The 16,019-nt window shown below is 43.6% G+C and overlaps 2 protein-coding genes across 3 annotated transcripts in view; one reads left to right on the top strand and one right to left on the bottom strand.

The window, feature by feature from the left end:
* TPRKB (TP53RK binding protein) lies at positions 1–10,646 on the bottom strand. 2 transcript variants are annotated; one of them, XM_066591904.1, is made up of 5 exons: positions 10,624–10,646; positions 6,566–6,724; positions 2,748–2,870; positions 1,821–1,997; positions 1–600 (listed from the first exon to the last, which is right to left on the bottom strand). In XM_066591904.1, the coding sequence occupies exons 2-5, from the start codon at positions 6,704–6,706 to the stop codon at positions 514–516; spliced, it is 528 nt and encodes a 175-aa protein (XP_066448001.1). In that variant the 5' UTR covers positions 6,707–6,724; positions 10,624–10,646; the 3' UTR covers positions 1–513. The 2 variants fall into 2 exon arrangements, with proteins under 2 accessions (XP_066448001.1, XP_066448000.1); XM_066591903.1 differs by lacking the exon at positions 10,624–10,646 and adding an exon at positions 10,164–10,272.
* Positions 10,258–16,019, top strand: part of ALG10 (ALG10 alpha-1,2-glucosyltransferase) — a 24,868-nt gene continuing 19,106 nt past the window's right edge. Inside the window, exon 1 of the mRNA XM_066591902.1 lies at positions 10,258–10,300. The gene's annotated coding sequence lies outside the window, so the exon portion shown is untranslated. The remainder of the gene's footprint in view (positions 10,301–16,019) is intronic.

The raw sequence follows: 16,019 nt of genomic DNA on the forward strand, positions 1-16,019 counted from the left end.
TCTATTTCAATTGTTTTATTTAAAAATCATACAAAATGTCAGTACAGGAGAGCGCCGCTCACAGTCAGGAGTTCTATGTTTACAAAATCCAGGACAAGTATGATGGACTCTTATGGATCGTGCAGCGCTGACTTAGGATGGGTTTCTCAGGTTTTTACAAGGTAGAAGAATGCGGTAGATTGTACAATACTGCCAGTCAGGAGCAATAAAAATCCAATGTGAACAGTATGAACAGAGTCGTGGCTGTGCCTAGAGTACGATATAATGTATGAAGCAACTCTGCTTGCATTAACCAGGAAGTTGGTGCAGTGGTCATGTGTTGTACAATGTGCACGTGAGCGCTCGGCCACATGTATAATATACGGCATGTGACCGCATCAGCTGCAGTGGACCCAGGGGACATAGGACTGATAGTTATGCCTTGGTTTGTTACTTTGTGCCCTACATCATTTATTTGCCTTTATGCTCACATATGGAAATACAGTCCGCTATTAATACTGAAAAAAATGCTCTTCATAAGACATCTTTCACAGACATTCTGCAGATTACGGCATCCAATACAGAACCAATTTTCTCCTCTTCTGTTGTAATTTTATACACCTAGAAATTAAACAAAGACATAATGAAAAATCAGCAAAATATTAAATTAATCAGTACCTCATACCAGGTGACAGAATGGACATGGAGTGGTTTGTTGAAGGTAGTTCAGATCCCTTAAGACCCTTTTACAGTGAACGATTTTTGTGATCCAGCGAGAATCAGATCGATAATATGATTCATAATTGCTCAGTGTAGATGTCTGCAGGATCTGGACGACAGACGATAATTCGTTCGTCATTTCAATCGTGCAGGTATTAAAAAAAATTACAAAAAAAAATAAATCAAATGACGATCAGCCTGTGCAAAGAGGCAATCGTACATTTATGAATGACTGCCCGTTTATGGTGTATGGAGGCAGGCGTTTGGGCACGATCCCCATGCCGCACCATCTCCATTCACTAAGCAATGATCGCTCCTGAGTAAAAGTACAGAAGCTGTGACTTTCAAGCGGGATACCAGCTGAAAGCTCGGAGAACAAAAGGAGCTGTCAGCGCTCTTGCTGTTTCTCAGAGCTAGCAGCTCAGCGAGACACCGCAAGAACAAAGCAGCTGTTTGCATATACAAAACAGCTGCTTTGTTCTCCGAGTTAACAGTGGTGTCCCACTCTGCCTGCATAACTCTTTAAGTAGCTAATCAGCTACTTAAGAGTTATACAAAGATGATAGCTCAAAACTGTCACTCAAACTGTCATTTGAGTGATCATCCTTCAGTCTAAATGCACCTTAAGATATGATATGTAAACATTGGAAGCGGCATGTCCAAAGAAATTAAAATAACAGCGGTCACATGATTCACACATAGCAGAAGGGAATGTAGCCGGGGAAGCAGTCAAGTAGGTAAATCATGTGACCATCCCTAACTTGATTTATATAAATGCAGAGAACACCCTGTCCAATGTTTAACCATCAATCCACAGGCAGCGTGGCCAAAAACTCAACAATCTATGGCATTTTAGACATACTATTTTTTTACATAAAACCTGATAGAATCAATAGGTAATTTGTGATGACACATTCCCTTTAAATACAGTTATGTTTGATTTCTTGAACTACATTGGAGTTTGCTGACTGGGGAGCTTACGTTAATCCATAAGGGACCTGATGAAGTGAAGCAATTATATGAAAGAACAGATTAGGATATATCACAGTTCCAGGACTCCAGCAAGAAGCAAGCAGTGCATTAACAAAACCTGTATGTATTGCCCTAAAGGCTGAAGGTACCTTTTTCACTTTTGTGAAGTCTGTCAGCTGTGACAGATTTGCTAGAGGAACTTGCTGGCCTTCAACAGCAGAGATTATTTTTTGAGAATCCAAAGGTCTAGTTCCATCGTCAGTCAAAACAACAAGAACTCCAGAATCGCTGTCTGACAGGCCAAACTTTTTAAAAGCTTCCGAAATCTAAACGGAAAAGACATTCATTTAGTTACACTTCTTTTTTTAGACATCTCTTGTTTATACAGATTCATTTCCTCCAGTCGACAAATTAGCGCTCCTCCACAAGTGCAAAACTCTCTAGTGCCACCTATAGGTAGCTAACCTGTAAGTCAATGTCCAACCGATTGAAAAAAAAACTTGAAACAGGTTAGGGATATTAGCCAAACTAGAAACAACCCTAGCCATGTTTCCAGACAATTTAATAGGTCGCACATTGACTTACAGGGTAGCTACCTGCAGGTGGCACTAGAGAGGTAGAGTTCTTCATGGAGGAGAGCTAATTTGCATACTTTTCTCTTAAAACAACTGGCTGAACACAACTGATATATGTCTGAGCTAGAGACAACTGTTACACGACTGTGTGCATAAAACATCGCCTAGATCATAAATAGATAAATACATAATTTACTTGAAAGCGCTGCGGAATAAGTTGGCGCTACACAAGTAACAAGATTATTTCTTTTTATACAGACAGCTAGCAGAGATTTTGAAACAAGGTATATTAGAATACTCCAGAGCTTTTGACATATGATAAATGAGGGGGATACAGTACCTTTTTAATCATAGCTCAGGTATTTATTATAAATACTGTGCATAATAGTAAATCTTTATATTGTTCTTGTAAATGGATACATTTTCTATAAAATCTATTTTATTTGACAATGGGGGATGGCAGTTTAGGAATTTGTTTCCTTTGGTTAAATATATACTTACATTGTTAGTTGGGGACAAATTGAATATAATCTCCGAGTTCAAAGTTCTAGTTTTCATTTTTCCAACTAAGTGTAAATGGATCGCTTTATTTACTGCTACAAGAACCTGAAGAGGATCTATAATCTAGAGTGGGAAACAAAAGACAAATACATATATCATACTAATTATAACACGATGAAGCAATCCTAAAACTTTTCTGGAAAAAAGCGGAACATGTCTGGCTCTTCTCACACGCACCTTAACCCCTTGAGTGGCGGGTTTCTTACCACCCTGTCGTACCCACCAGGGCAGGTTTTTTTAAATGGGCCAATCATTTAATTTCAACTAATTTTCCAGTTGTGTTTCAGGGGCAAAACTTTTTCCATGGACACGGCCATATGAGGGCTTTTTTTTTTTTTTTTTTTTTCCGGGACAAGTTGTACTTTTTGGTGGCATCATTTTTGGGTATATATAATGTATTGCATAACTTTTGTAAAAAACTTTGTAGGGAGATTGGGGGGGAAAAAAAAGAAATTCTACCATTTGTTTTTTGGATTTCCTTTTTACGGCGTTCAGCGTGCAGAATAAATAATGTGATAACATTCTCTGAGTCACACGATTTCAGCGATACCAAGTTTATACAGTTTTTATGTTTTGCTATTTTCGTACATTTAAAAATTTTTTTTTCTTAAAGGTTTGCTTTTGTGTCGCCACATTCCAAGAGCCGTGTTCATTTTATTTTTTCATTGCCAGAGCTCTAGAAGGCCTTGTTTTTTGTGGGAGGAACTCTAGTCTTCATTTATCTAATTTTTTGGGACTTGTACAATTTTGATCGCTTTTTATTCCATTTTTTCTAATGGCAAGATTTACAAATTCTGTAATTCTGGCATGTTTTTTATTTTTCAATGCATTACCTCTGCGGTATAAATAATATATTAAAGTAATTCTACAGGCCAGTATGATTATGCCAATACCAAACTGAAATAGTTTTTTCTTCTTCGCAACTTTTTCACAGTTTTTTTTTTTAAGTAATAAAAGTTTAAATCACCCTCCTTTTGCCAGATCTATAATAAAAAAAATCTAAATCCTAAAAGAAAAATATATATTTGGTATCGCCGCGTCTGTAAAAGTCCGATCTATCAAAGTAGTGCATTGTTTATCCCACACGGAGAACGTAGTCCGAAAAAAAAAATAAAAAGAACGCCACAAATGCACTTTTTCAGTCACCCTGTCTCCCAGAAAAAAATGCAATAAAAAGCGATCAAGAAGTTGTATGTCATTGAAGAAATCAAAAGAAAAAACAATGCTTGCGCTCACGGGAACACAGGAACGATGACTGAATTTTTACTTGTCAACAGTTTCGACAGTGTTGACAAGTAAAGATAAAGTTTTATTGAAAAAAAAATAAAATAGACACGCATGATGCGAGTCAAAGAGTGAGGTATTCACGTTAACCTGACCCTCCCAGGTAGCAGAATCTCCGCCCAATTCATTCAGAGAACGGTGTGCACATTGGTAAGCCATTCTTTTTAAAATTATGTATAAATAGTTTGTATTAACCTGTGTTACTTGAGCTTGAAAAAGGCGACAGAATGGTCGCAGAAACGCGTAGCTCAGTATATTGTGTATTAAAATAAATTGATTGTAATTTAAATCAATTCAGTCATCGTTCCTGTGTTCCCGTGAGCGCAAGCATTGTTTTTTCTTTTGATTTCTTCAATGATTGTATGACGAGCCGCCATAATTTTTGGGTGGATACTCGTATATTTGCTGTGCGGTTCTCCACGGATAAGGAACTCAGCTTTATATTTCTGCACGCTATTCAGGATCATGGTGCCGGTGAGACTTGGGCACTAGTCTAGTCTCACCTGAGCACCCGGTGAGTGTTTTTCTTTAATTTCACCATAATTGATTGCTGCTAATTTTTGTTCTTGGCGCTCTCCTCTCACTTATTTCCCCAAGAAGTTGTATGTATTCCGAATTAGCACTAACGTAAACTACAGGACATCCCGCAAAAAATGAACCCTTGCTCAAGTACGTCAACGAAAAAATAAAAAAGTTATTGTGGGCAGAAGATGCAGCAGAAAATAATTTTTAAAAATTAAATGTCTTTGAAAAAAATACAAGTACTACAGCAAAAAAAACCCAAAAAACAATACACGTGTGTTATCGTAGCAATCGTACTGACCCATAGAATAAAGGTATCATGTCGCTTATGTTGCAGTTTGTGCGCCGTAGAAACAAAACGCTCAGAAAGATGGCGGAATATCATTTTTTTCATTTTACACCACTTAGAATTTTGTAAAAGTTTTCCAGGACATTATATGGTACTTTAAATAGCACCATTAAAAAATACAACTCGTCCTGCAAAAAACAAGCCCTCATACAGCAACGTTGATTGATAAATAAAGGAGTTGTGATTTTTTTAAACGGGGGGAGGAAAAAAAGAAAAGGGGAAAAAAGAAAAAAAGGGTCCGTGTCATTAAGGAGTTAAATAATGTTCTAACTTCCTCCTCTGGGTCATTATGATGCAGGGATACCACATGTGTGAATTTGTTTTTAATTTTTTACAAAGTAAAAGGGAGACAAGTGTTTATTTTTTTTTTAAATAATTTTTTAATTTTTGTCCCTTTAGGGGACTTCCACAGAAACCCATAAGGACCCCCTGATCACATTCCAATAGCAGTGGCATAGACCGCAGCATGTAAAGGGTTAACAGCAGAGATCGGAGGTTTTCTCCATTCTTTGCTGTGTAAGAGCTGGTGCCTGGCTATCTTCTGACAGGGAACTCCCTCCCTCTGTCAGCCCTTTACATGCTGCAGTGGCATAGACCGAGGCATGTAAAGGGTTAACACAGCAGAGATCAGAGGTTTTCTCCATTCTCTGCTGTGTAGAGCTGGTGCCTGGCTATCCTCTGACAGCCAAGCACCAGCTCTCCCTGCCACAGAGACCATTGGCAAGCTGATGGTCTCTATGGCAACCTGTAGAGAAAGCAGTGGACTTTGAAAATAGAAGCGGAAAATTGCCGGCAGTTCGGCAATATCTTCCTGCTTCTGTTTTTCAAAGTCCTGCACTGCTCTGTGTGGGTCTATGCAGGCAGAGCACAATGCCACAGTTTATGGCAGTGTGCTCTGCAGCTCCCATAATGATACATAGCCCGGAAATCTTCCAGGCTATATCCCTATGGGCAGTGGAGCTCATCCCAGAAAATGTCCGGGCGTGCCACTCAAGGGGTTAAGGGAATGTCTCACACATTAGATTTTGGTAATGAGATATCAGTCTGTGGAAGAGAGATAATTGGCCAGATTTATGAAACGGTCTAACAAAGAAGCGGTCTTTATTGCCTACAGCAACTAATCACAGCACATCTTTAATTCTGTAAGAGCACTTTACAGCTGTGCTGCGACTGGTTGCTGTGGCCAACAAAGAATTGTTCTGTAAAAAAAAGTTTCAGAAGACCTGTGCGGCGTGAGCACGCCGGAGCGGCCCCTTCAACGGGACAGAAGAGGCAGACTGCGCAAGCGCGTCTAATCGAGGCAGAAGAAGGCTTCGGTCGGCGCCATGGAGACGGGGACGCCAACACCAGGGGGGGGGGGGGGGGGGGTGTAAGTATATAACTTCTGTATGGCCAATATTTAATGCACGATGTATATTACAAAGTGCATTTATATGGCCATACAGAAGTGTTTAATTTCACTTGCTTTTGCGGGACAACCCCTTTAAGGGGTTAATACTGGTGTACAGAAAGCAGTCCACACTTTTTATACATGAATTTCTATCCATCCCCTTCAAATAAGGAAGTGAATAAGAATAAACCAAAAATCTAAGGAGATGCCTACCATTGCAGGGCTGAGTAAGGTCCCGTCCACTGATCCATCCATGGCCTTTTTTCTTAGCTGAGCCGCATTCTTCACATTGTTAAACAAAAGCATGGTCACTCCATGCTGAGGAAACAGATCAAGTTGATAGGTCACGTCCATTATGTCTCACGAGTCACCCTGTAGAGAAAGGGCATATCACAAACTTTAAAGTATGTTTAATGAAAGGCATATACAGCGGTCCCACAGGTTACCATATTAATTATCTCTGGTGTGACCCTTGTGAGCTGGAAGCACTGTAACGTGAGCCCATAGCACGATGGAAAATTAAAAAATTGATTCAGAAGCCCCCAATCACCTCAAAGTTTAAAAATATTAGTATTGAATACAATAAAGCAGGTAACTAATATGGATAAAGGAAGTCTTTACATGTCAAAGCCAGGAAGAGCAGCTGGTAGCGGTAAGTCACTCTGTATGCGGAGGACAGGAGCCTCTGTAGGGTCCTGCACAGAACACACAGAACTAGAAAAATAATAGAGTCATCCTCACCTGGTGTCCAAAGGAGCAACTCATCATAGTAAGGGTAAAGGGCGGTACAGAACATGTACTACCACTCTGTACTGTAGAGAGGCGCTACTAGACTGTCAACCCATGCATGTACCTCAGTAATACAGGGTTTTACCAATGAAATGACCACACTGATTGCTGAAATATCCAACCAATGTCTGTACGTTGAACCTGGTTTCAAGTTATGTTGGATCTGGAAACTGTAATGTAGTTGAATATACACTTTTTTTTTTTAACAAAATCAATAAAGCACCTAGAATTAGTTGTCATTTTGCTGCAAAACTCGTCATGCGGTTACATCTCAGGCAGATATGGAAATGATTATATGTGTGGTATTACATGAGTGTTCTTGCCACCTGAGGCCATAAGTGGTTCCATCCTTGGCCTATAAAGAGGCTCCTTGTGTGAAGTGACCTCTTGATCCTCTTGTGTGGAGCTTGTTGACCACTAGACCCCTCTACGATGCAATTGAAGAGATTTTGCCCAGTTAACAGAGTCTGAGAGGGGGCATTATTGAAATGTGGGAAGCTGGATGGTTGTTTTGACAAATTGCTAGAGAGTACAGGGTACTAGAGCCTCCATGCCTGCCTGTATCACATCTCATATCCAAGCTAGAGGGTACAGGGTACTAGAGCCTCCATGCCTGCCTGTATCACATCTCGTATCCAAGCTAGAGGCAACCCAACAGGGTACTAGAGCCTCCATGCCCACCCATATCACCTTTTGCATGCAAACTAGAGGGGATAAAACAGGGTACTAGAGCCTCCATGCCTGCCTGTATCACATCTTGTATGGGGGGAAAGAGAGTATGGGGGGGGGGGGGGGGGGAGGAGAACAGGGGTAGAGTCAGCAGGGCTGCAGAGAAGTGTAACCATGATTTTATTCCATGAAAGGTCCTTTTTAAAGGGGTTATCCAGGTTCTAAAGATTGATGGTCTAGCCTTCGGACAAGCAATTAATATTTGATCAACTGAGGTCCAATCTGAGCCTCCTCGCCAAATCAGCTGTTTCAATGGGCCACAGGGTTCCCGTCAGCGCTGCAGCCTCTTCAATGCTTACATCAGGTTGGCTCACACTCAGAACGGTGTACTTGTTCTTTAAAGGGTCACTCCGGTGATTTTTTAAATTCATTCATTATGCAGCTATCCCCCCAGTATATATAAGTCAGCTAGTGTTACCTTGGTTAGTTATTCCTTTCCATCGGTAACTCCGGGCCTCTTTCTCCTTAGATGGTCATGTGATCTCAGTTCTGACCAGATCAGATCTACTTGGAATTGTGTGTTACATGCATCTACTACAGAAACTGCCTAGAGTGAGACACAGGCACTCCTGTAACAGTTACTGATAATGACCACACCGTTGTAATAGAGGAGATCACAGCTCATCATCCTGACTCTATACTTATTGTTTGTGGCTTATTTAGGTGACTCTAGAAGGTAAAATGTAAACTGCCCCCGAGCAGGCAAAAATGATATAGCCTTAAAGGGGTTCTGTCAAAAAAAAAGTCTATACTTACCTATTCTTCTCCCGTCAGTCTTCTTACCAGATCACCTCACCGATCTCCTGGCTCCTCCAGTCCCCGGGACACGTCATCTCCAGCCGGCCGGATCCTCTTCTTCCAGTGACGAAGTGTACATTGCTGGCATTCTGCTTCCTGCAGGGCAGTGTACCCGGTCACAAGTGATGTAGCTTTCACTGCCTAGCAGGAAATGCCGTATCCTTGGCAGCCTGCTTTAGTGTGACTGTGCATGCATGATATCTTGCTGCTAGTGTTTCATATATAACATATGCAACACTAGGAGCGAGATATATCAGGCATGTGTGTTAAAGGGGTTGTCCCGCGCCGAAACGGGTTTTTTTTTTTTTGTTTTTTTTAACCCCCCCCCCCGTTCGGCGCGAGACAACCCCGATGCAGGGATTAAAAAAAACACACCGGGTAGTACTTACCCGAATCCCGGCGGTCCGGCGTCTTCATACTCACCTGCTGAAGATGGCCGCCGGGATCCTGTCTCTCTGTGGACCGCAGGGCTTCTGTGAGGTCCATTGCCAATTCCAGCCTCCTGATTGGCTGGAATCGGCACGTGACGGGGCGGAGCTACACGGAGCCGGCATTCTGCACGAGCAGCCCCATTGAAGACAGCAGAAGACCCGGACTGCGCAAGCGCGGCTAATTTGGCCATTAGAGGCCGAAAATTAGACGGCAACCATGGAGACGAGGACGCCAGCAACGGAGCAGATAAGTGAAAAACTTTTGATAACTTCTGTATGGCTCATAATTAATGCACAATGTACATTACAAAGTGCATTAATATGGCCATACAGAAGTGTATAGACCCACTTGCTGCCGCGGGACAACCCCTTTAAAGCAGGCTGCCGAAAGTTCAGCATTCCCTGCTAGGCAGTGAAAGCTACATCACTTGTGACCGGGTACACTGCCCTGCAGGAAGCAGAATGCCAGCAATGTACGCTGTGTCACCGGAATAAGAGGATCCGGCTGGCTTGCGGTGACGTGCCCTGGGAGACTGGAGAAGATCTGGTAAGAAGACTGACAGGGGAGTAAATAGGCAAGTATTGATTTTTTTTTTCTAATGACAAAACCCCTTTAAGCTAATGCTGTGCTGATGCATCATGGGATGGATGTGAAACTGAAAGTAAAAAACCTCAAGATGGTGCCTGGTCAGCATCAGACAGGAGGCTGCACTGCAGGGATGCACAGAAGGCACCTCCAGTGAGGGGGGCAGGCTGGCCCTTTAAGCTGGAGGAGCTTGTACAGGTTGCACTTCTCTCTGCGGTATCCTGCAGTACAAGGAGGTCTGCAAAAGGACCTGATGATTCTGCACATATACGAAAGTCATTGGTGACCCCAAACTACCGCGCCGGGGTCTACAAACCGCAGGATGCCGTCCTTCTGCACACACTTTTGGAGGTCTTGTTAAGAGCAGCTGGCGCTTCATGCCGTTTGTACCATGCTGGCTCTCCGGCGGTTGTGGATAATGCCGGAAGCACCTGCGCGCAGTCAGCCGTACAGCGCCGATAGTCAGTAGCATCCTCACCTGTCATCCGCGGCGCTCCGGCTGGTGCGGCGGCCATATGCTTTTCTCTGCGGCCAGTATATCGCACCTTCCTGTTTCCGCCCGGAGTCGGGCGGCGAGTGCACACTTCCGGCCGTGTCAGCTGACGACTGCTGTGGGTGAGTGTGAGCGCGGAGTATCACACGCTGAGGAGCGGCACCTGCAGCACTTACCGCAGTCACGTGATTGTGGGCTCAGCAGTGTGCATGGTGTGTGCGGCAGTCACACGTACAGACGTGCCCCCTGCACGGGGCTGGTAGTCCGCTGAGCACTGCCAGACGTTCTCCTGTACGGGGCTGGTAGTCCGCAGGCCACTGCCACACATACCTGTCGGGCTGCAATAATACGTACAGACGTGCCTTTTAATCCACGGAAAGGGTGTGTCACACGTGTGAACTGGCCCTGCATGCGCAAAAGTACAGCAATATGTGCACAAATGTACCTCGTTCATAGTGCGAATACGCTGCGGCGAGCATTTTTGCGCATGCAGTTGTGCTAAGGAGCCCTGCTGGTGGATATTCTGGCTATGTGCTCCATATATAAATGGCATCTAGTCCAGGAGGCATATATCTAGATTACTCCCCAAATGCACACCATTCGCAACCTGACTGGTTGTTTGGATTTGCTCATTCCCTGTGATTGGTTGTTTGGGTTGGCTGATTCCTGGTGATTGGTTGTTTAGGTTGCCTCGTGTAGAAGTGAGGAGTAAGAGGCTAATATGCGTCCAGGAGGGGCGCAGGAGTCGTGATGTCCGGTCTTCTGGTAGCATAGCACCCGCCCCGCTGGTAGTCTAGTGAGAACGAGGCGTAGGCCGGCGTTCACACTTCACTTCTTGTTTCCATTATTTCATAAGCTTTTGGTTAAAATGGATTTCGGACTTTGAAAAGCTGTCGGGCAAACTGGTGTGTGAGACGGGGCCACACCTCATCCGGGCGGCCTTTACCTCACATTCCTGAAAAAGTTTGAACTTTTATTGATGACACCCACATTGTCTTTAACCCCTTAAGGATGCAGCCTTTTTTTTTCCATTTTCGTTTTTGCACAAAAAAAAAAAAATGGTATTTACTAGAACCATTGATTCCCTATGAAGTGTTCACATGTCCGTTTTTTACAGGTGCAAAATGCTGGCACCTGCAAAAGATATGGCATGCGTGCTCCGGTAAGGTCTGTGCTGCGTGTAACATCGTGTCATGTTACAGAGAGTTCCCTCATCACTGAACGCTGTGACAGCACTTCCACAGTGTTCAGTGATCAGGGGACTGCAGCGGGGATGAAGGAATCCCCTGTCACAGCTGTGCAAGAGGATCACGATGTCCTCCCATTGCTTTCAATGGGGCTGGCGCTGTTGCCCCCCTATTGAAAGCAATGGGATGCAGGCAAACCCCGCAATGATTTTTGGGGAATTGCTTGAAATATAAGCCCTTCCCTGAAAATAAACCCTAGCTGAATGAAAAAAGAAAAATATTAATACATCACCTAGCAGCGCTGTCGGGGCTCCAGCACTGCTTCTCTCTGGCTCCTTGGCAGTGTTGTTCAGCATTTTCTTCTGGCTGGGAATTTAATAATCCCCACCTCCTGGAAGCACTGCCTCTGATTGGCTGAGCACTGTGACCAGTCAGAAGCAGCGCTCAGCCAGTCATTGACTGACATCACTGCAAGTACACTGGGGATGGAGCGGACGGCGCTTGTAACTACAGTGACGACTACTATTGATTTCACTAAGGCCTCCCTCACACAGGGCGTTTGCAAAAACGCTGCGTTTTTCAATGCTGCGTGTACAGCGTTTTCAGCTCCGTATTCAGCCCAGCTGAAGAGGCTGCCCATTCATTTCAATGGGAGACTCAGCTGAAAACGCCCAAGAATAGAACATGCAGCGCTTTCAAAACGCAGCGTTTTTCAACACAGCGTTTTCAGCCCTGTGTGAGCAGTCCCATTGAAATGAATGGGAGCCTTGTACAGCGTTTAGCACAGCGCCGAAAACGCAGCGCTAAACGCTGTACAAAAACGCCCTGTGTGAGGGAGGTCTAAGAGCTTGAGCTTTAGGAATGAAGCACGTGACCATGCACGTCACTCGGCTTCCTCTAGACTAATATCCTGCGCACAGGTAAAAGCCGCTGTGGCGGAGGCAACGGGTACGCTCACACAGAGGAAATGCTATGAATTTACCAATAACAAAGCACAAATCTGCAGCTGTTTTTAGCAGCCCAACTCTTGCAGTACATTTGGACCCCGCTAGTCAGGTGATTTGGAAGTGGCACCATCTGACCAGCGCTCGGCGCTCACTCGAGGCTGCCCTGTGACGGAGCGCGTTCAAGGTGAGCGGGAGCGCTGAGCTGCAGATATACAGCAGACTGCTGGTCAACATCTGCATGAATAGGATGGATTTTGAGGCGGTTTCTTATGCGAAATGCTACTATGTTTGTCACAGAATTGTGTACTGTGTGAACATACACCAAAGTCTGCATCCAGCGGTCGTCCCTCTGCTGGGATCTCATACAGGAACAATGATTGTTCAGTGAATGGAGGCGGAATGGGCCAGAAACCGCTTCGCCTGCTCGTCTTCATTCATTACGAACAACTGCCTGTTGACACAGTCTGATTGTCGTTTGATTGTTATAGCTGTAGAAACTGAACGATGAGCGAATTATTGTTAGTCATTCAGTCACTGCCGCCATTTACTCTGAACCATTATCGTTTAGATTGTTGCGATCCAACGAGAATCGGAATGTATCAGTGTAAAGGGCCCTAAGTGACATGTATGGTCACGTGTAACGCCATCCCAGAGTCGCCTCGTACCACCACAGGGTAGGTGATAGGTGTCCGATTGCTGAGGTCCCACCTATCACTAGAACAGCAGAATGTGACCAGCATTTCAAAAACGTGACAATACTAATACCTATTATTAGGCCATGTTAGTTACTAGGACAATATCTTTTAAAAAACTACATTAATCAAAGTATCAATTATTGTAATAATAAAGTGCGGTAAGAGTAAATCCCCTTAGGCCCCTCTCACACGGGCGTTTGGGAAAACTCAGCATTTTACAGCTTTTTAGAACAGCGTTTTTAACGCACCCCATCATTACAATGGGTGATGTATTGCATCGAAAACACGCTGAATGCATGAAAATAGAACATACAGCAGTCATTTTAGCACGTTAGTAGCGCTTCGCTAACATGCTTGTCTGAGAAGCCCCATTTAAATGAATGAAGGCTCAGTGCCGGTGTGAGAGTGGCCTTCGGGCGCCTTCACAATGGCCATAAAATCGCACGATGTGACAGAGTGAAAACACAGAATTATGCATTTTGTGTTTTGTAATCTCTCATGTTTCCCTATGGAGCCTCCTTTTTATCGCAGCGCACAAACGTGCAATTTTTGTGCGATGCGTTTTTAACATTAGAAAGTCCTATTGACTTTCGCGCTAAAAGTTCATGCAAGTAAATTGCATATGGCAGTGATGATTTTGCAAAAAAAAGCAACATTGACGCTCAAAAATCACTGGAAAAAAATATCACGATTTTGCTGCAATTTTCTTGTGGCGACATAGCGATCGCCACTGTGAAGGAGCCCTTAGGGATATAAAGTACAAGGTGCAAAGCATTGTACTTCACTAAAGATGTCCAGCAGCCTACAGAAATATTTAGAATCAATAACAATAAAGTGGAATCTAGAATACTGTAGAAGTAGACACACCCATAAATATAAAGGGCTCCGAAATAAGAGTTCACAGTATGGATCCAGGAATGCTAAGTGATGCACTCAGCACCGTAGCTATCTGTCTGGCAGCTTGTTCCCAATCTTATTTGACAGTGTCCACAAAGTCGGTTCATATCACACAGTCGCCAAAAGAAATAAAGGCTAAAAAGACATACACAATAATCCAAGAACTCCGTCTACATTTGTTGGATTCAGCTCAGCGGACAGACAGTGTTGATGTCAGGTGACCCTGCGAGTGATGGCCGAGAAAGCGCATGCGCATTCAGCACATGAAGTGAGTGCAAGTAAAGCCAATTTCAGGGCTCTGAAATCCCCCGCCTGCAGGAAGCGCTGCCTATGATTGGCTGAGCTGCAATGCTCAAGAACCAATCAGAGCCAGTGCTCAATGAACCAATCATAGCCATTGAAGGTGTTTTAGGTCCCATAGCACACCTGTAGAGCCCTTGAGTGGCCAAAACCACCACAATGACTCCGTTTTGAAAACTAGACCCATTAATGAATTCCTCTAGGGGTGTACTGCGTATTTTGACCCAACAGTTTTTGAATGAATCTAAGCAAAGCAGAAGGAAAAAATAACGATTTTCATTTTTTGGCAATGATGTCATTTTAAAAACCTTTTTTTTGTACAGCGTAAATATGAATGAAAACTTTCACCCCAAAATGGATACTCCTGTTTCTCCCTTGTTCAGAAATATACCCATTGTGGCCCTAACCTTATGTCTGGCTGCACAACAGGGCCCAAACCGAAAGGAGCATTAAAGTTCAACTGTTTTTAACTTTTACGTAATCGCCATTATCCATTGGATAACGGCGATCACGTGACCAGGGACCGCTCACCAGGGCACTCGGTTACTGCTCCAGGCTCTCGGCTACCTTTAGCTCGCATGCGTAGAAGATGGCCGAAGGTCCTTTTCGGAGCACATCGTCGCGAGGCATTGCGGAGGATGAGGGTTAGTTTCAGCGCCCCTTATGGATGCGATCCGTGAGGGGAGCTGAAACTCTAACTTTCTTTCCCTTTTTATTTTCTTTAATGCGTCCCTGAGGTTTAAAGCCCACAACGCTAGGACGTAAAAGGCAATGGGACCATCACTAAGAGGTTAAGTGACAGACTATCTAAAGTTAGTTGAGAGGTGTGAGTTCCATCCTGAAAGCCACAGGGATGGACATGGGCTTCCTCTCCGCCTCTTCCCTGTTCCTCGCCTTTTGTTAACTGCTGTCAGGTAGAAGTTTAGCTCGTACAATGGTTTACAAGTACAGCTGCAGTTCTACTATTTTGATGCTGTAATTCCATTGATACGAATGGAGTCCATGCTGAACGCCATAGTTATCAAGCCTCCATCTCTCTTTCTGATACCTGCAACATATTTGTTTTTCCAATGGGTTTGACTACAGCTGCTCTTCTGCAGGTTTTCACAATGGTAATGTAGCTAGACTATAATTATATAATGGTTTACTGCTTGTCTCTTAAAGGGCCACTAATTCTTCAGACAATTTGTGCTTACAGATGTAGCAAAGTACAACTTGACCCCTAACGCATTAAGATAGTTATCTGTATCATAGTTTATTTGCTTTTTCAACCGCTTTTCTTGTGTCAAGACAACAGTAACCTTTCAATGGCACTTGTCGCAGCAAGGTATCCTAGCCAAGTTAAACTTTATTACATCTGTTTGCTAATTTAATAACTACGAAAAGTCCAAATTACTTTACCTAAAATTATGTTTTTGCGCTAAAAAAGCAAGACCTTTAAAGTGCTGGCCACTAGCAGAAGCTAATGACCACTGCTCCAACATCTGTGTTAATGCGGCGCTGACAGCATGCGCCTGTTCAGCTAATCTGTTGGGGTCCCGAGTGACAGACCCCAGCCGATCAACTGTTGATGACCTATCCTGATGATAGGCCATCAATAGTATTTTGCTGGAAAACCCCTTTAAAGCTACTGGAATCACATCTACACTGCTCAGTACTTCACCACTTGACCTCATTGATGTAGTTATGTGTGTGCACACTACAGAAAGCTAGAGAGCAGTATCTGCTGTGTTCTCCATGTGCAGTGTATGGAAGACATTATAACAGCTAGTCTCCATTTACCAGTTCAGAGACAACTAAATACTAGATATTCAG

The sequence above is a fragment of the Eleutherodactylus coqui genome, chromosome 2 (assembly GCF_035609145.1).
Source record: "Eleutherodactylus coqui strain aEleCoq1 chromosome 2, aEleCoq1.hap1, whole genome shotgun sequence".
Classification (NCBI taxonomy): domain Eukaryota; kingdom Metazoa; phylum Chordata; class Amphibia; order Anura; family Eleutherodactylidae; genus Eleutherodactylus; species Eleutherodactylus coqui.